Source organism: Muscardinus avellanarius (genome assembly GCF_963383645.1).
Source record: "Muscardinus avellanarius genome assembly, chromosome: X".
Taxonomy (NCBI): domain Eukaryota; kingdom Metazoa; phylum Chordata; class Mammalia; order Rodentia; family Gliridae; genus Muscardinus; species Muscardinus avellanarius.
In genome coordinates, this window is record NC_137792.1 from 110,960,616 (window position 1) to 110,981,317 (window position 20,702).

Sequence of the window (20,702 nt, forward strand, 5' to 3'; positions counted from 1 at the left end):
GTCTAGGTTCCCAGCATCTCTCACGTGACAATTTGTACCAGCCTTGGAAAGAATCTTCCGGCTTCTGCTGCCTTGGGTTTTGTACACTCTACACTCAACACGACAGCCAAAGTGATCCCGAAGGAAGCTAAGCCAGACCATGCCTCACCTGTTCCACACCCTCTAATGGGTCTCAGTTTCAGACCAAAAGCCATTGTCCTTACAGTGCCCACCAGCCTGTATAACTGTCCCCCTGAGCTGCCTGACGCATGTACTAACACTGCTCACTCCCTGCCTCAGCCACACTGGCCTCCCTGCGGTTCCCCAGACAGCCTCCATGGTTGCTCTTCCCTCTGCCCAGAATCCTTTTCCTGTAGATACCTGAGTGGTGGCGCACGCTTGTAATCCCAGTACTTGGGAGACTGAGACAGGAGATTGCAGGTTCCAGGCCAGCCTTAGCAGTGTAGACAGACTCTCAGCAACCTAGTAAGATCTTGTTTCAAAACAACAACAAAACAAAAACAGAAAACAAAACATACAAACATACAAATTTATCCTTTAGTCAAGCGTAGTGGGATATGCCTATAATCCCAGCTACTCAGGAGACTGAGGCAGGAGGATCACAGATTCAAGGCCAGTCTGGGCAACTTAGACCCTGTTGGAAAACAAAAAAATAAATAAAATAAAATAAAATAAAATAAAATAAAATAAAATGAGCTGGGATGTAGCTCAGTGGTAGAATACTCCTGGGTTCCATCCTCAGCACCACACACACACACACACACACACACACACACACACACACACACATACACACACAAGCAATGCAATCCCCACCATAACTGTATGAAGTCGGCATTATTAGACCCTGAGTCTAGAAGACTCACCCATAGCTCTGAGAGAGGCCAAAAAGAAGCTGCTTCATTCTTTCTCCAGCTCCATCTAGGCCTCAGGTGGAGCTTAAGGGGTGGAAAACAGGCCAGCCCAGATGGAAGTCATCACTGTTCCAGGCTGAGCAGAAGGGCGGCGCCTTCCCGGCCTAGCCCTGCCAGGAATGCTGGGCGTCCTGAGAAGCTGGGACCAGTGAGTAGTGGGGGTGGTGCGCGGGTTACTCTGTGTGATAAACTATTTTTCTTTCTCATTCCAAGGATCAGAGAGCACTGGGTGAGCTGTTCTTTGTTCCAGTGGAAACAGAAAACCAGAAAAGCCCAGTGGGGGTTGGCCAGACTTTTCCTTTGTCCTCCTGAATGAGAGGAATATGGCAAGGGGGATGGGACAGGGCCACCATAGGGCAGCAAATCAGTAGAAGGAGGAACAGGACATCTCTCTAGCAAAAACAAGGCAGGAAGAAAACAACACAAGAGCTGAGTGCATGCCAGTGGGGAGGCCTTGCAGCCTCCTCCCTGCACTGATTCCATGTCAGTCTGGCGGCCCCAGCAAGAGACCAAGGGGACGTCCCCCCACCCCGCGCGCACACACACTAACAATCACAGCGTGCTAGTGCTCTCTTGGCTCAAGATGAGCCAAAGACCACCCCCAGGACCGCTGCCCTCCAGGCATCCTCTGAGCGTGACCCATTGTCTTCCCTGCCCCTGCAGCACACCATGCTTCTACCAAGGACGGTAAGGATTCAAACTTGTCAGTCATTGAAAGTTTACGGAGCACATTCCCACAGCTCTTCAGGGGGCAAGGCTGCCTAGTGGTTAGGAACACAGATTCAAAGCTTAACTGCCTGGCTCTGCCGCTCTCAGCCGTGGAGCCCTGGTAAGGTACTTAGCCTCTGTGCCTCGGCTTCCTCTTCTTTAAAATGGGAGCAATCACAGGATCTACATTTTTTTTGTATTGAGGATTGAACTCAGGGGCATTCTACCTCAAAGCTATACCACCAGCCTTTTTTATTTTGTTTTATTTTTTTTCTTTTAAATTTTTTATTGGTGCATTATATTCCTACATCATATTGGGGTAAGAAACTTGTGTGTACATACATGTACACATCACTGATTTAACCCCTACCCAATTCCCACCCCATTCCCTCTCTGTCCCACCTTCCCTTGCTTGGCTTAGTGGTTGACTTCGATATGTTTAAGTACATTGTGTGTTTTAGAGATTTTCCTCTTCCCCCCTCCTTTCTCCTCCTTTAGGTTGTCTTGTTTGCTCCTCTATAGGATTTCCTCTTTCAAGAGTTCCTCCTATGACCCATTTCTCCCTAGCTCTCACATATTAGGGAAAGCATCTGATTTCTTATTTTTTGTGCCTGACTAATCTCACTTAGCATAATGTCCTCCACTTCCATCCATTTCCCTGAAAATGATGTAATTGAGGGTTTTTTTTTATTGCCACCAGCCTTTTTTTATTTTGAAACAGGTTCTCATTAAGTTGTTGAGGGTCTCACTCAGTTATGGAGGCTGCCTTGAACTTGTGATCCTCCTGTCTCAGCCTCCCAAGTATTGTGATTACAGGCATGTGACATAATGCCCAGCTCAGGATCTACATGATAAGGTTATTTTCAAGCTAAATGAGCTAATTTCCAAGCTTCCTTAAAGGAGGGATTTGTCTTTTAATTTACTACGATATCTCTAGGACCTAAACAGTACCTGGCATCCAGTAGAGACTACATATACTTATATATGCCTTAGTACCTGACTATTTTTTGTGGGTCTGGGGATGGAACCAAGGAGCATTCTACCTCTGAGCTACACCCCCAGCCCTGCTTTTTTATTCTTTATTTTGAAGCAGGGTCTCACTGAGTTGCAAAGAGTCTCACTACACTAAGTAGCTGAGGCTGTCTGTGAACCGCAATCCTCTGGTCTCAGCTTCCCATATGCTGGGATTACAAGCATGCGCCACCACGCCCAGCTTACCTGACACTTTAGTAAGCACAGTAAATGTTAGTTGCTGTTATCTCACAGCAGTTCCTGGCACTTTAGTAAGCACGATAAACGTTAATTATTGTTATTTCACAACAGTTTCCAAAGAAGCATTGTGAATTGCACGCGTACTTGTGTTGGTACTCCATGTAAGGTTCAAGTTTTGAGTCCCACGGAAGGAGTAAGCAACCCACTTAAAATTGAAAAAAGCAGCCAGGCAGAGTGATGCGTGCCTATAATCCCACTTGGGAGGCTGAGACAAAAGGATCTCAGGTTTGAGGCCAGCGTGCAGTAATGTACCAAGACCCTGTTTCACAATTTTAAAAAAGGGCTGAGGGTGTAGCACAGAGGTATAATGCCCCTGGGTTCAGTCTCCAGTACCACAAAAATAATTAATTAATTAGTTAAAGAAAAGGGCTAGGACACAGCTCAACTTGTTGGGCACTTGCGGTTCCATTCCCAGCACCACAAACAGTAAATTATCTATAAATAAATAATACCAAGGGAGAAAGTTTGGGCCATGGAGTGCTAGGAATGCAGCCCTCAAATCTGAGTTTAATGTCCTTATATTCATTCAATTCTCATCCATTCTACAAATATTTCGTGAATATGTTTATAGGCCAAGACTTAAGCTTGGAACTGGGGTCTTATTGATAACAAAACAGACAAGGCTTCGTGTTTTAAGATCTGAAACTGTAATGAGAAGAGAGAGGCAAAAACAAGTCAAGACTTAAATAATTGTAGATAATAGTAAATGCTACAAAGAAAATAAAGCAGTATAAGAGGATAGGGAGTGGCAGGGATGTGTGCATAGAGGGGCATGCTTAAGATCATGGTAAGAGAGCCGGGCGTGGTGGCGCACGCTTGGAATCCCCGCGCTTGGGAGGCGGAGACAGGAGGATTGCACAGGTTCGAAGCCAGCCGCGCGCGCTGGCTTAGGAGACCCTGTTTCCAAATAAAAAGTATAAAATAGGTCTGGGAGTGTAGCCCAGAGGTAGAAGGGCTTCCAGGAACCCCAGTACCAAAAAAAAAAAAAGATCATGGTAAGAGAAGGCCTCTGAGGAAGTAGCACTGACCTGCCTCTTGAGGGCCATCTCTCAGATCAAGGGCTCCCATTGACATTATGACATCAGTAGTATATTCAGACCTCTATAACAAGATACCTCGGCCTGGGTAATTTATAAACAACTAAAGTCCAAGATCAAGCCAATAGCATGTTTGTTGTCTGGCGAGAGATCGCTGCTTCATAGGTGGCACCTTCTGGCTGCATCCTCTTGTGGCAGAGAGAACAATGGATATCACCAGAGCCTTTTATTTGGCATTAATCCTACTCCTGAGGGCAGAATCCAGAGGCTTAATTTCTTTCCAAAGGCTCCATCTCTTAGTACTATGACATTGAGTACTGGATTCCAACATGTATTTGGGGTGTTATGATTTGCATTTAGAATATCCCCTCAAATGCTCATGTGCTGAAAGCATGGTCCCCAATGCAGAAGTAGGGCATGGCTGAAGGGAGTAGATCACTGGGGCCATGATCTTGGGAACTATGTATGTCCCTAGTGTATGTGTCTATCTGTCTCTGACTCTCTCTCTCCCTTGTTTCTGGCTGCCATGACTGAAAATGGTTTTCCCCCACCACATGACCTGCAACTGCAGTTTCTGCCTTGGAGCCACCTGACCAGGGACTGAACCTCTACAGCTGTGAACCAAATAAACCTTTCTTCCTTTAAGCTGTGCTGGTCAGGCTTTTTGGTCACAGCAACGAAATAGCAGACTAATGTGGGGGGACTTCAGCATTTGGACTATAGCACTAGTTCATCCTGCCACATATGTCTTCTGCTCAAGGCAGAGATCAGCTGCTAAGAGGAGTTCCTGGGGTCTGCATCTAGGGATCTAGGGGTGAAGGGCTGGTGAGAAGGGACCTGTGAATAGGTGGCACCTGCACAGGAAGGTTCTGGCAATAGTAATTGGTTGCACTAGGTCTGATGATGGCGAACGGCCTTTCGGTATCCCCAAGGTCTTCCACTGTCCCAGAGAAGAGGTGTCTTGTGGTGGGATCCTTCCCACTGCTGATCTATACTACTACTCTCATGCCCCATGCCCCTTCTTGACATCATTTTTGTATATGCACTCAACTCAGAAAGACTCAATCTCATCTTTGGAGCTAGCTTGGCCACCATCAAAACTCTGATCACACTTGAGTTTGTTACATGTTTGGGCATCTCTGGAGAATTAGATGGGCGACTGTTGTTCCTTCTGCTTCCTTAGCTAACTGGCTTGTGTTCACTCTGGAATCAAGGTTTAGTTCACATGTCATCTCACCTGGGAAGCTGGCCTCAACCTCCTCATGTCCCACCTAGGAGCACTCGCTCATTCTTCCCATCCCTCTGTGAAGCCTTCCTTGACCTTTCCAGGCAGGGTCTCTCCCTTCTGCTTTTGTGTGCTTCCGTGCATTCTATACCCTTGATACCAGTCCTTATCTACTCCTGCTCTCTTTTCCCTCGATGTGTGATTTTTCTCAGCGGCAAGGACAATGTTCTGGTCATCTTTACGACTCCATTGCTAGCCCCTAGAGGGCGCCCCATAAATATTCCTGGAATTAATGGGGGAGAAAAAACAATGAATTGTCAATTTTTCTTCGAGTGGTGTGCAGAAGCTGGCTCATCGCAGCTCGCCAGAGCCAATTGTTAAATATTTAGGCAATGTGTGAGCCAACTAGTAAATACAGCCATGGCTAAAAATTAAATTACACAAGAAAACAAGACAAACCCAAATGGAAGGATATTCTACAAAACAAATGACCCAAAAATTGCAATATGGGAGCTGGATTGGATCCTAGAACAGAAAAAGGACCTTAGTAGAAAAACCGGGGAAATCCCAGTAGTGTTGTATTTGGGGTTAAGAATGTGGTAGCAAGGTTAATTTCTTCGTTTTGATAAATGTTCTACAATTATGTAAGATGTCAGCATAAGGCGAAGCTAGGCAAAGGGTACAAAGATTTAAAAAAACAGTTCAGAGAGTTGTTTTTGCAACTCTTCTGTGAGCCTAAAATTGCCTCCAAATTAAATAATCATTAAAATATTAAATTACACAAATGTACAATTACATAAATCATATTAAGAACAAAGGTAATAAATACAACTCACCACTTCCTAATTATTTTACTACATTTCACTCTGATCTGTGCTCTTGAGCTTGTTCCCATCCCTTGCATCAGAGTGCGATATCTCTTCCCACTCCATCCTGAGTGATGTCACTTTGGTAGCTTGAAATAGTTCAAGGTGGGTGTAGTTACACCATGGAAATCTGCAAATGCTAGAAATCAGGGCTTAGATTATTGTTTTGCAGATTGTACCCTAGGCTTAAGAAAGCAATGTATGGATGGAGGCGTAGCTCAGTGGAAGAGTGCATACTTAGCATGGGCAAGGCGTTAGGTTCAATCCCCAACATAAGGAAGGAAGGAAGGAAGGGAGGGAGGGAGGGAAGGAAATGCTAATAGTTTACATTAAACTAAAGTGTGTCATATCTATTACTATAATTTTGTGACTACCACTAAAATAATTGAGGAAATAATGCTTGCAACATGTGGAAACTATTATCTGATTCAGCAAAGAAGTTGTTCACATCACAATGAATTAGTGAAATTCCAACACATTGTGTGTGTGTGTGTGTGTGTGTGTGTGTGTGTGTGTGTGTGTGTTACAGAGGATTGAAACCAGGGGCAGTCTACCTCTGAGCTACAACTTCAGCCCTATGTTAATTTTATTTTGAAAAAGAGTCTTGCTAAGTTGCTGAGGCTGGCCTCCAACCTGCAATCCTTCTGTTTCAGCCTCACAAGTACTGAGATTACAGGAATGTACTACCATGCCCAGCTCCAACACATTTTATTGTGTAATTCTCTTCTTACTTGTGAACATAAACAAAAATATCAACCACCGTTTGTGTAGGAAATATACTTGCTCTTTTATTGGCTTTGGATGTAAAAGGCCAGCAAAATTAATGAAAGCATTATGTGAGAATCATTTGGCTATATGAAATTGACAACACTGAGCATTATGTATTTTATTATTATTTTTTTTTTGGTGGTACTGGGGTTCCTGGAAGCCCTTCTACCTCCGGGCTACACTCCCAGACCCATTTTTACATTTTTATTTGGAAACAGGGTCTCCTAAGCCAGTGCGCGCGGCTGGCTTCGAACCTGCGCGATCCTCCTGTCTCTGCCTCCCAAGCACGGGGATTACAAGCATGCGCCACCACGCCCGGCTGTATTTTATTATTTTTTAATTGTATGCCTCACATTCCTATATAAAGTAAAATTATAATAAATGTATGTACATATACACATGCATTTTTGTGAGAGCCAGCTGCTCAACATTTACTAGACACTGCTGATCCTCAGTATTCATTACAGTTTCATCAAATGTATTGAAGAAAGCCAGGCATTGAGGTGCACACCTGTAATCTCAGTACTCAGGAGGTAGAGCCAGGAAGATCGCAGATTTAAGAATAGCCTCAGGAACCTAGTGAGACCTTGTTTCAAAACAAAAGATAAAAAGGGCCGGGCTTGGTGGTGCACGCCTGTAATCCCAGTACTTGGAAGGCTGAGACAGGAGGATGGCAAGTTCACAGCCAGCCTCAGCTACTTAGTGACACTCTCTGCAACTTATTGGGACCCTGTTTCAAACATAAATAAAAAGTAGGAAGCTGGACATGGTGGTGCAGGCTTGTAATTCCAGCATTTGGGAGGTTGAGACAGGAGGATCAGGGTTCTCGGCCAGCCTCAGCTACTTAGCGAGGCCCTTTGCAACTCAGCAAGACCCTGTTTCAAAATGAAGAATAAATAGGGCTGGGGATGTAGCTTGAAGGTAGAATGCCCCTGGGTTCCATCCCCTGTACCGAGAAAAAATAGGGCTAGGGTGTAGCTTTGAAGTAGAATGCCTCTAGGTTCAATTCCCAGTGCCCCCCCCCACACACACACAAAAGGACTAGAGATGCCTGGGTTCAATCCCCAGTACTAAAACATTCAATGAAGGAAAGACCAGAACATCTCCAGGCACCCTCTCTGTGCCAGACTAAGCCATTCCTTTCTATCCAGCACCTTGGCTGCCCTTCTGCTCAGTCTGTAAAGTGAAGGAATTGTGTGTCCTTCTTTTTTTATTTTATTTTTTTTTGTGGTACTGGGGTTCCTGGAAGCCCTTCTACCTCGGGGCTACACTCCCAGACCTATTTTTACATTTTCATTTTGGAAACAGGGTCTCCTAAGCCAGCGCGCGGCTGGCTTCGAACCTGCGCGATCCTCCTGTCTCCGCCTCCCAAGCGCGGGGATTACAAACGTGCGCCACCACGCCCGGCGTGGTGTCCTTTTGATATATAAGGATATTGAGGCTCAGATAGGCTAGATGACTAGGCTGGGGTGAACTAATTGAAGACAACGTCCAAAGGTAGGCATATCAGTTTCCTAACACTGCGATAATAAGTTACCACAAATTTAGCACCTTAAAGCAATTCAGATTTATTACTTTAAGGATCTGGAAATCAAAAGTCCAAAATGGATCTCCTTGGACAGAACATGAGGATGCCAGGACTTTGTTCCTTTTAAGAATTCCAGGGAAGAATCCCTTTTTATTTTATTTTCTTTCCTTTTTTTTCTCCAAAAAGTTCCCTGAATTCCATGGCTTCTGCTTCCTGTCTCTCTTGTACTGTGTGTACGTGTGTGTACTCATGATGGGGACTGAACCCAAGGTGTTCTACCTCTGTACTACACCCCCAAGCCCTTTTGTATGACCTTTTGTGCATGTGTGTATTTTACTGGAAAATGACCCCAGGGGTATTCTACCTCTGGGCTACATCCCCACCTCTTTTTTATTTTTTATTTTGAAATAGGGTCTTAAATTACTGAACACTGGCCTGGAACCCATGATCCTCCTGTCTCAGCCTCCCAAGTACTGAGATGCCAGGTGTGAGACACCATCCCTGACTTCTCTAAGAAGTTGTTTTTGCATCTTCCCTTGTTTTCTCCACACTGAACTCCCCAATTCTGGTCATGAGAAGCCCCCTCTGAGACCAAATCAGTGATCAGAAATTACTCCTGCCTCCAGCAAATCATCATGACAGCTGGACACACCTCTTTACCACCTGTATTCTGACTATATTCAATATTATCAGAAGCCCCTTCCTCCCACCTGTCATAGTCCCACCCATCCTTTGGGGCTCAGTTTGATCTCCCCTTGAGGGGGACTTACCTTGAGAAGACTTTCTAGATCATACCAGCCCAAGGGACTCGCACCTTTCTTTGAACACATCTGGAACTCAATGCCAGCCATAATTATTTAGACAAATTTATCATCTATCTTTATGGATAGGTCACAAGCCAGTGACTAGTAGACTAAATGTTGCCCACAGATGAGTTTTACTCGGTATCCATGTGTTTTTTTTTCTTTTTAAGCTATTTGCTACCATGGAACAATTAGTAATCTTTCCATACATTCTGAATTTCTCTAATTCCATACATTCTGGATTTTTTTGTTTTTCCCTGAAAAACAAAAGAAGTCTGGTAATGCTGGATCTTTATTTCCATAGGCCAGTAGTTAGATTGAGGTGGTGGCTTTCCCTTGATTGTTAAATTTTATCTATTTATACTGGAGATTGAGCCCAGGGACACTTTACCACTGAGCAACACCCCTGGCTTTTATTTTTTATTTTGAGATGGGAGTCTTAAATTCAAGGCCTGTATGATAAGTTGCCCAGACTGGCCTCTCTCTAACTTGTGATCCTCTCGCCTCTGCCTCCTGGGTAGCTGGGATTAGGATGTGCACCACCAAGCCCAGCTGAGGCTTTCCCTTTATGTGGAGTATGTGCTGTCCAGCTCACCACAGTCCCTACCACTCTCTATCATCTTCCTCCAGCCTCCTTCACTTGTTTATAGCACCTGGCTGGCTCCTAAAGGCATTTGAGTTATCTGAAATATTTCATGCTCACCTTCATTTCCAGCTACATTAGAGTTTCATGGAGAAAAAATAAACAAAATATTTTATTTGGAATTTTTTTTGCTTCTCTCGTGTTACCATAGATATCGTGGAAGCTCCATCACTATTTAGAGAAGAAATAATTTGATTCTAGATGATTCTAGAAAGTGAATTTACTTTTGCTACAAGGAAAAACTTTATAATTGTAATATCTATTGAGAGAGGATCAAGAGTAACGTTGTAAGATTGATGAAATTGACCCCATCTCACAAGGAATCTGAGACTGAGAGAGCCTACACAGAGGGCTGGAGCTATACATGTGGTAGTTTTTGTGATAAGGGTCAATGACTTTGTTTGATAGGGAAGCTTTCCTGAGCATCCATGCTGGAGGCAGAGAGGAGCTGCCCTGGACCCATGGTAAAATTTGCTCCCAAACTCTGACAGTGACTTTGTTTGGACAGAGGTCGAGAATTTATTAAGTGCCTGTTCTGTGCTGGACGTTTATCAGATAGCTCTGCTTTTCTGCTTGGACTATCAGGAATTGTCAGCATCCTTTGCAGCCTACTGAAGGGGCATAGAGATAGACTGAGCCTAATTGCTGATGTCATTCAAGGCCTGTATGGTAAGCCACATTCAATCGACAGAAGTACCCACTTGTTCCCATGGCCACATGTGCATGCGCAGAGATGGCTGTTGCCTCGCGCTGTCACTGATGCCACCAGCACGTGGTGCGGGACAGGAAAGCATGCAGAAATGATCCGTATTTAATTGTGCAGCACTGAGCAGAAAGGAATGTGTGGACACCAAAGACTCCCACTGGGGCACAAACCGGGTGTCATGTGCTGCTGAACAGCTGCGGGAAAGTTTGTCTGGATGCTGGATGCAGAGAGGTGAGTTTTGCCAGACTTTGTTTCTGAGTAACTTCCAACAAAGTGGATTGATGGGAAGCAGATACTGTACACCTAGAACTTTGACTCTGGAGTTGCCACCCTGTCTCTTCCAGCTTGGGTGGTTAGGAGAGGAGGGAGGTGGGAAGGCCTCGGCTCCAGGGTCATCAGGTTCCTGCAGGCCTGACCTGTCCACAGGGCCTGCTTAGGGACATCAAAATGTCTGGGCTCCGCAGGGTAGGGCAAACCTATGGGAAGGGGGAAGCTCTAGCACTAGGCCTCAGTGAGCAAAGAGAAGACAGGATGGGGACAAGGAGGCAGGGCAGAGACTCAGTAGGAAGCACAGAATCCAAAGCTTTAGAATCAAGTATCTCCTGTATTCCTACAAGTATGTCACTTAATATCTCTAAGTCCGGTTGATTTCTGTCTGTGTGCAGTGAGTCACCAGGGGCTTGGCCTGTGTTTTAAGAGGTCTGCAATGATGCAACCATAAACCATCATATCCCTTACTCGATTTTTTTTCCTGCCGTGCTGGGGATGGAAACTGGGGCCTAACGCATGACAGGCAAGAACTCTGCTATGGAGCTTTGGACCCGGCCCTATTCTTTACTCCTTCCTTCCCCAGAGCACTCTATAGGACAGACACCATTTAAAGTCATCATGAGCCGGGCGTGGTGGTGCACACTTGTAATCCCCGCGCTTGAGAGGCAGAGACAGGAGGATAGCACAGGTTGGAAGCCAGCTGCGCGCACTGGTTTAGGAGACCCTGTTTCCAAATAAAAATGTAAAAATAGGTCTGGGAGTGTAGCCTGGAGGTAGAAGGGCTTCTAGGAACCCCAGTACCATAAAAAATAAAAAAATAAAGTCATCATGACTTTACTCCTTAAAAAGAAAGAATCAGTGGGGCATGGTGGCATCGTATGCCTGTAATCCCAGTACTGGAGAGAGGCTGAGACAGGAGGATCACAGGTTTGAGGACAGCCTCAGCAACTTAGAGAGACCTTGTTTCAAAACAAAAAAACACAATAGGGCTGGGGGTGTAGCTCATAGGTAGAATGCCCCTGGGTTCAGGTTCAAGCCTCAGTATCTATCTATATTTCTATGTGTCTATATATTTATGATTATAGATATATAAGTAATAAAAGACCCAGGTCTTGAGTTAGGAGAGGAAGAGTAACTCATTGGAAGTCACCCAAAAGGTAAATGGCAAAACCAAACATTCTCCATGCAAAGCAACAACAGAGCGGGCACTTCGAACCACACTACCTGCCAGGCATTAGTTCTGCTTCGCATAGGAGGAAACTGGGGCTTAGGAGGCACTGTTGTCAGGGGCAAGATGGGCTTTTGACTTCCATCTCTTCTGTTCAACTTTCTGTGTGACACTTGGGCAAGTGGCTCGACCTCTCTGAGCCTCCCTTTCCTATTTGGAAATCAAAAGAGGTCAGAATTAGGAGAGTCCAAAGCCTCTGGTGGCCATTTGCAGAAAAATCAAAGCAGTGTCTTGTGGGAGAAGATGAAAGGAAGGCAGCTCGGAATGTCGCACCTGGACGTGACTGGCATTCCCACGTGGAGGCAGGCCTGGAACAGAGATTTGTGAGCGAATGTGGCTCCTACTGTCCACTCAGCAGACTTCCTGTGGTAAGTCGCAGGGCCAGGCAGGCAGGAGTGTGGCAGAGTGCCACAGGCGCGCCGCTCCACGAGCTGCTGTTGCCACCTAGGGGACAGGCGGTGCCCAGGAGCCCTGACTGGGCTGCAGCTCAGCAGTGCACATTCCCCGTCTCCTCTGGTTTCCGGAGTAGAGGGGGGTAAGGCTTGTTTCCAGAGTGGGGAGGGAGCAAAGAAGGAAGCTGAGCGCTGCCTATGCTTTGAGAGTTATAAATAAATCCAGCTGGAAGTGCTTGGGGCTGTGGGAGCCTGAGGCCGGCTTGCAATTCAGGCCATGTGGTGCATATTTCCATCCACACCAGACCCCCTCAGTCCCAGGAGGCTGTCTGATTGGGTCTGTCTGCTCTGGCCTGGAGCTGTACAGGAACCTCCCCACCCCCCACTCAACCCTCCCCTCCTCCCAGCCCAACTCTAGCCAGATAATGTCTGAAAAGGGGCTTGAAACTTTTAACTTGCTGCTCAAGGGTTATTGAATGGATGAAAGGATGGATGGATGGATGGATGGATGGGAGGGATTTTCAGTTTGGCATTTAACTTGCCCTGCTAGGAAGGGGCCTCTCAGTGGTCATAGAAGGTGAGATGTTCTTGATTTTAGTCTTTTTCTCAAGATCTCCTGCCTCCACACTCAGTCAAGGCTGGGCGTGGCACAAAACCACAGCCCAAGTCTTGTTCACCTTTCTATCCCCAGCATCAAGGTAGTGGTGACATGAAGTGATGAGTTAGTTCATTTATTAATTAAACAAACACTGATTGCACATGCTCATGATATGTGCAGTCTGCTACACGCTGGGGACACGTAAAGGACTGCACAGAGTCCCCACCTCACTGAGCTAGTGGTTACAGTGTTTCCCAATGAGAGAACAGTAGTCCCTCCATCAATGGGGGATTGTTCCAAGACCCCCAGTGGATGCCTGAAACCTATAAGTACTGTTTTTTCCTATACATACTTATTTTTTTTAATTTTTAATTTTTTATTGGTGCACTGTATTCATACATCATAATGGTATAAAGAAAATACTTTTGTAGACATACATGCACACATCGCCCAGTTAGCCCCTACCCGATCCCCACCCCATTCCCTCCCCATCCCTCCTTCCCATGCTTGGCTTAGTGGTTGACATCTAGTTTTATAGCAATTTATCCAATATTAACGATGATAATCTCACATAACTTACTTATGATGAAGGGTACTTGACAAATTAGACAGAGTAAGAGAATAACAACAATAACTACCTAATGAAACAGAACAATAATGGCCATAAACTGTAATAAAAGTTATTTAAAACTTAGGAGTTTTTTTATTTTTGCAATTTTCCATTTGGTATTTTTGGACTGCCATTGGCAGTGGGTAACTGAAACCACAGAAAGTGAAACAATGGGAGGCAGGTGGGATGGCACTCACCTGTAATCCCAGTACTTGGGAGACTGAGACAGGAGGATTGCAAGTTCAAGGTTAGCCACAGCAACTTAGCAAGGCCCTGTTTCCATATAAAAAAAGACTAGGGTGTGACTCAAAAGTGCAAGGCCCCTGGGCCCAGTCTCTAGGATCACAAAAGAAGGAAGAGGAGGAGGAGAGGAGGAGGAGGAGGGGGAGGAGGAGGAGGAAGAAGGAGGAGGAGGAAGAAGGAGGAGGAGGAAGAAGGAGGAGGAGGAAGAAGAAAAAGGAGGAGAGGAGGAGAAAGGAGGAGGAAGAAGAAAAAGGAGGAGAGGAGGAGAAAGGAGGAGGAAGAAGGAGAAGGAGGAGGAGGAAGAAGGAAGAAGAGGAAGGAGGAGGAGGAACAAAGAGGAGGGGGAGAAAGGAGGAGGAGGAGAAGAAGAAGCCGGCTGTTGTGGTGCTGCGTGCTTGTAATCTCAGTATTTGGGAGGCTCAGACAGGAAGATCACAGTTTATGAACAGCCTTGGCTACTTAGTGAGGCCCTCTGCAACTTAGTGAGACCCTCTTTCAAAATAAAGAATAAAAAATAAGACTGGGGGTTTAGCTCATATGTAGAATGCCCCTGGGTTCAATCCCCAGTTCCCAAAAAAAAAAAAAAAAAAGCGAAAGTACAGATGAGAGAGCACTACCATACTATTGGCACTTGGGGGAGACAGGTCTTTGCAGTGTGTGATGCTATTGCGCTTCGTATGACATTTAACATGACTCCTTGGCCCCAAATGCTAGCTATACCCTGGAGTCACTGTGAGGATCAGAAACGCCTCTACCTGTAAAATGAGATATACACCAATAAAAGCATATTTTTTTTAAAAAGAGAAATACCTCTATGTATTTCTAGATATTTCCTGGGTACTGAAGGCCCAGCCCTGGTTGCGGGCACATGCTGAGGCCTGATGAGTGAAGGAAGGCCATCCCCAATAAGTGAATGTGCTAAGTCCTCAACATTTACATATACATTGGCAGTTTAGAACTGGGGAGTCATATTTTAACCCAGAAAGATAAAAATGACCCTTCAGTTGCTGGTGAGGCCCCAGAAAGCCCATAATGTAAGTGAGATTCCTGGTTCTCCCAAGCTGGACCAGGGCCAAGGGGCGGGCATTACCAGGGCAGTTGGGGACATATTGATTAGTTACTTGGAAGTTTCCAGAAAGCAGACAGAATCTGGTCCCAGGGGCATATGCGAGGTCATATCTCAAGATAGATTTAGGATAGGTGTACACTGCCACGGGGGTTAGACTTAAGGCTCGGGCTCTATTAAGATCATTAGAAAGCTGGGCATGGTGGCACACATCTATAATCCCAGAGCTTGGGAGGCAAAGACAGAAGGATCGCAGGCTTGACTCCCTCCCTCACTGACCATGACATCTCTGAGATCTCTGAGCATGGCAACTCTGCCTCATTTGGCTCGGTAGACCCAGCCCAGAGTAAATGAGTGGGAAGATGGGACTGGCGCCGGGATGGTGTGACAGGGTAAAAACCACTGGGTCTACTTAAGCTACTTTTGCTGTTTTGTTCTCTCTCTCTCTCTCTCTCTCTCTCTCTCTCTCTCTCTCTCTCTCTCTCTCTCTCTCCTCTCTTGTCTTTCTCTTTTTTGATGTATGTGTGTCATACTGGGCATTGAACCCAAAGACTGTACCTCCAAGCAACACCCCCAGCCCCGATTTTTTACTCTTCATTTTGAATCAGGGTCTCACTAAGTTCAGAGGGCCTCACTAAGTAGCTGAGGCTCACTGTGAATCTGTCTCAGCCTCTCAAGTGGCCATGTTTCAAAATTAAAAAAAAAAGCCAGGCGTGGTGGTGTGCGTTTCTAATCCCAGCATTTGGGAGGCTGAGACAGAAGGATTGAGGTTTGCGGACAGCCTCAGCTAATACTGATCGGATTACAAGCATGCACCACCTCGCCTGCATGGGATTTTTGTTTTGTTTTAATGAGATGGTCCTATTTTGATCAGGCTGGCCCTGACCTCCTGGGCTCAAGTGATCCTCTTTTGTCAGCACCCTGAGTAGCTGGGACTATAGGCATGCGTCACTGCACCTGTCTTGAACCACTTTTAACGGTCTCTCCCTATTAAGTACTGTGTTTGCAGTGAGGATTTGTGAAATCCAGAGGAAAGAAGCGACAAGATGGAGAGACAAAGCCAGGGACAGGCAGAAAGAGCAGCCTGGAAAAAGAAGAAAGCCTAAAAGTATAGGAAAGAAAGGAGGGAGCAGAGGTCTGAATTAAGAGTTCACATACATAAGGAACTCAAGTATCCTGGAGTGGAATAAGAAAAGATTTGAGAGTCTAGAAATGAAAGCAGCTGCTTTGGCAGGTCCACTAACTGTACAGTTAATTAATAGGCATTAGTGCCCTTTGTTGCCATGCTGAGTCTGGAACAATGTCCTGCTGGGATTAAATGCCAGCAATCCAGGGAGCCTATTTAGTAAAGAACAAAAAATAGCATCTGCATGTTAAAGCTTGCAAATTTCTAAGAAAGTTCTTAAGGGCACCGAAGATGGGCATGATGGACTCAGTGGTAGAGCACCAGGATAGCATGGGCAAGGTCCTGGGTTCAATCCCAGGAAGAAAGAAGAAAGAAGAAAGAGAGGGAGAGAGAGAGAGAGAGAGAGAGAGAGAGAGAGAGAGAGAGAGAGAGAGAGATGAACAGACCAAGCATAGTGGTACCACTCTTAGAACTCCTGTTCTTCGGAGGCTGAGACAAGAGGATCACAGGTTTCTGGCCAGCCTCAGCAACTTAGCATGGCCACGTTTCAAAATAATAATTTAAAAAGCCAGACTCTTCTAATCCGGGCATTTGGGAGGCTGAGACAGGAGGATTGAGGTTCTTTGCAACTCAGTGAGACCCTGTTTCAAAATAAAGAATGAAAAATAGGACTGGGGGTGTAGCTCAGAGGTAGAATGCTCCTGGCTTTAATCCCCAGTTCTGAAAAAAATAGGGCTGGGAGTGTTGTGCAGTGGTAGAATGTCCCTTGGTTCAATCCCCAGTACCAAAAGGAAAGATAGAAAGATGAAAGAACATGAGAAGTGACACAAAATGAGCAGCTAGTATTTCTGCCAGATGTTGCATAGGAGCTCATTTGATCTCTACTGCCATTCTGTGAGGTAGGGATTATCCAGATTTTTACAGATTACAAAGCTGAGGTGCTGAAAAGGTTAAAAACATTTCCCAAGTGCCAAGAGCTTGAAAGTCCTGGATCTGGATCCTAATGCAGACCACCTGCTGCCCTGGCAAGCGTGCCAGGACCTTGTTCTCCAGCCATGCTGACTTTGGCTGTGGGGCTGACCTCTTTGGATTGATTTCTTTGAATAAAACAAAGTACCATCAATTGCCTGGCTTTGGAAGGGCCTCGGGGTCATGTACTGTCCTCCTGTTTCCAACTGGGTGCCTTGATGAGGAGTTCAGGAATCCAAAGCAAGAGGCATTATCCAGAGAATGAATAGTGTGCGCCAAAACGTGCCAGGAGGCTTTTGTTCCCAGAAGACACTTTGGCCTGGGCCTTTCTTCTGTCCGTGGGGCCAGGTTTTCCATTTTTCTCTTCCCTCTCAATGACCCGAATATGGTTGGTGGCCGGTTGCTTTCCAGGCAAATCTTTAGAAATCCTTTGAGATGTCTCCCACACTCTGTTCTGACTGTCTCTGTGATACACATCACTGTCTGCTCCATGGTTGATTTGTTCTGTCTGTTACCCAGAGGACAGGGTAAACTTGGGACAGTGTTTTCCAGAATTCAGGTGCTGACATGATAGGATCAGCTCATAGGAGTACAGTGACTGCAGACAATCGGGGCTCCTAAATAGGGGGTGAAATAGCCCCGAACATCAGCACAGAGAGCTATGGCTGAGGGGAGAGGAAGGTTGACTAGAAAGGCATGTTGATTGCTTTTTGGAGTTTTTCTCGAGTCAGGAGCAGACCACAAATCCTTTGGGCTGGGCCTCGTGTCTAGACATGTAGGTCCCACAAGTAATAGGATATTGGGACTATTATGCTACAATCAGGGTCTTGAGTAACACAGTTTTCAGTGGTGCTGGAGGATGGCAGAGAAACAGCACTCAGGGTTTGGTCATCATGCTCTGGTCATCTGAGTGGGATAGGACTCTTCTGCACCATCTTCGAAATCAATTAGGGCCGGGTGTGGTGGCACACGCTTGTAATCCCAGCATTCAGGAGGCTGAGACAGGAGGATCACGGTTCACAGACAGCCTCAGCTACTTAGTGAGGCCCTTTGCAACTCAGTGAGACCCTGTTTCAAAAGAAAGTATAAAAAATAGGGCTGGGGGTGTAGCTTGGAGGTAGAATGCCCCTGGGTTCAAGCCCCAGTACCAAAAAAAAAAAAAAATCAATTAGGAATCTGGTCGCTTCTTACTACTTCCACTATCACCACTGGAGTCCAAGCCATAATAATATCTTCTCTTGCTTGGTTATAATACTATAGTAGCCCTGTCACCAAACTCCCAAAGGGATGTTGCTAAGACATAGCCTGAAGCTGGGTGTGGTAGTGCATGCCTATAATCTTAGTGCTTAGGAGCCTAAAACAAGATAATCACAGGGTGGAGGCCAGCAATGCAACTTAGCAGGATCCCATTTCAAAATAAATGAAAAAGTCAACTATGGTGCCACATGCTTGTAACCCCATTACTTGGTAGGCTGAGACAGGAGGATCTTAAGTTGTTCACAGCCAGTCTCAGCTACTTAGTGAAACCCTCCACAACTTACTGAGACTCTGTTTCAAAATAAAGAATGAAAAATAGGTCTGAGGGTGTAGCTCAGAGGTAAAATGCCCTTGGGTTCAAACTCCAGGACTGCAAAAAATCAAAATAAATTAATTTAAAAGGGTAGGGGTGTATTTCAGAGGTAAAATGTCCCTGGGGTTAATCCCAGTACCAAATATATAAATCAAAATAAAAATTAAAAAGGGCTGGTGGTGGTGTAGCTCAGAGGTAGAATGCCCCTGGGTTCAATCCCCAGTACCAAATATATAAATACAAATAAAAGGGACTAGAGGTATAGGTAGGAGGTAGGATGCCTCAGTGTTCAACCCCCAGTACCAAACAAACAAACAAATAAATAAATAAATAAATAAGTGCTTGGGATGTAGCTTGGAGTTAGAATGCCCCTGGGCTCAAGACACCCCCCAACAAAAGCCAAAGCCTTGAGCTGGGGATATAGCTCAGTGATAGAGTGCTTGCCTAGAATGCACAAGGCTCTGGATTCAATCCTTAACACTATCAAAAAATTCCAAAGTCCTTTTGGTAGCTCTCAGGGCCCTGCACAACCTGGCCTCCTTGATCATCTTGACATTTTGCTCTACAGATCCCTCCATCATTCCCTCCATCATTCCCTCCATCATTCTCTCCATTCTGCCACACTGGCTTCCTAACCAGTCTTTAATCTTACCAGGGGCCTTGTACTTGCCCTCTGCCTAGAACACTTCTCCCAGTGTACAGGCAGGATCCTGGGAGGGAGAGGCCACAGCAGCTGGGAAAGGGCTGCCCAATGGGATCCGTGGTCTCCAAGGGATGTAGCCAATCTGCAGTAGTCCTGAACAGAGGAAATCAATGAAGAAATGCCCCAATCACAGTTTGCTTTCTCTTCTCCTTGCAGGTGCCTCTCATTGGTCAAACCTAAGCCGAAACATCCAGAGGACGAGGGGGCCTTTTGATGCAGCCCACACAGGTCAGCTTCCTGCGACACAGAAAATGTTCACAACAATGAAATATCCTCATAGGTGGCTCCTTCTCTTCCTTAAGACTACCACTGAAATGTCACCTTCTCAATGAAGTCTTCTCTGGCTATCATTTCTAAAGTTTCCTAGCCCCCAACGCCCCATATTCTCCTTTCATACTAGATTGTTTTCTTCATAGCACTTAATACCACCTGGCAGATAACTATCTTTTTTTTTCTTATTGGTCTGGGGATGGAACCCCGGGGCATTCTACATCTGAGCTACACTCGCAGCCCTAATTTTTATTCTTTATTTTGAAACAGGCTCTCGCTAAGTTGCAGAGGGCCTCATTAAGTAGCTGAGGCTGTCCGCGAACCCCGATCTTCTGTTCTCAGCCTCTCTAATGCTGGGATTACAAGCTTGCGCCACCATGCCCGGCTTGATTTCTTTATCTTAATCCATCCTCTGCCCTTTCATCGTAACTGGAGACCTGTGAGGCCTAGGACTTGATTCTGTTCCCTGTGGTTACCAGTGCCTAGAACAGTACCTGGCATACAGTGCTCAGTAAATGGCGAATAAGTGAATGACTGAAGGTTGCCCTCTCTGGGGACGCCCTGCAGTGAGTCTTCTCTCAACTAGGCACAGCTAGTTGTACGTGTCCAGTTGTGATTGATGCCTGCTATTCTCAGTTTCCTCCAAGCAGGCTCAACTGTCACTATGTTTTCAGGTCTGACAGTGGGGAGGTGTTTGCTGACCCCAGGACTGAACTCCGCATGATAGTTACGTCAATTGAGCATTACAGAAGCCAGTGCCACAGTGATTGGCATATGCTGCACTTTGTGGGTTATCTGCTTTGTGGAGATCATCAGCAGTGGGTAGATTCCTAATCAAGGAGCACCAGCCCTTCCAAGTGGTACTTCCATACCTCAAAGACAGCCTCGGTTGCTAGTGGGCCTGTTACCAAATTATTCCACTCAGAGATCACTTCCTTCAGGCTCCAGGGCAGGGGATCTATAAGCTGGATCACCTGGCTATGAAATAGGGATAGGTTAAGTCCGGATCAGTAAAAGAGATTCAAATTCCTAGAGCACTGTAATTGTGTTCAGTATAATATTTTGGGGGATTGTTTGGTTGGTTGACTTTTGGCATTGTGGACTGAACCCAGGGGAGTTCTACCTCGAAACCACACCCCTAGCCCTTCTTATGTTGTTATTCTTGAAACAGAGTTTTTAACTTGCTG

The 20,702-nt window shown here is 45.7% G+C and overlaps 1 protein-coding gene across 1 annotated transcript in view; it reads left to right on the top strand.

Moving 5' to 3' along the window:
• Positions 1-20,349, top strand: part of NHSL2 (NHS like 2) — a gene marked incomplete at both ends in the record, with an annotated part of 136,489 nt that extends 116,140 nt beyond the window's left edge. The window contains 2 exons of the mRNA XM_080718995.1: positions 19,402-19,473; positions 20,102-20,349. Of these exons, the coding sequence (XP_080575121.1) occupies positions 19,402-19,473; positions 20,102-20,349 (320 nt within the window). The remainder of the gene's footprint in view (positions 1-19,401; positions 19,474-20,101) is intronic.
• Between the last annotated feature and the right edge of the window lie 353 nt (positions 20,350-20,702).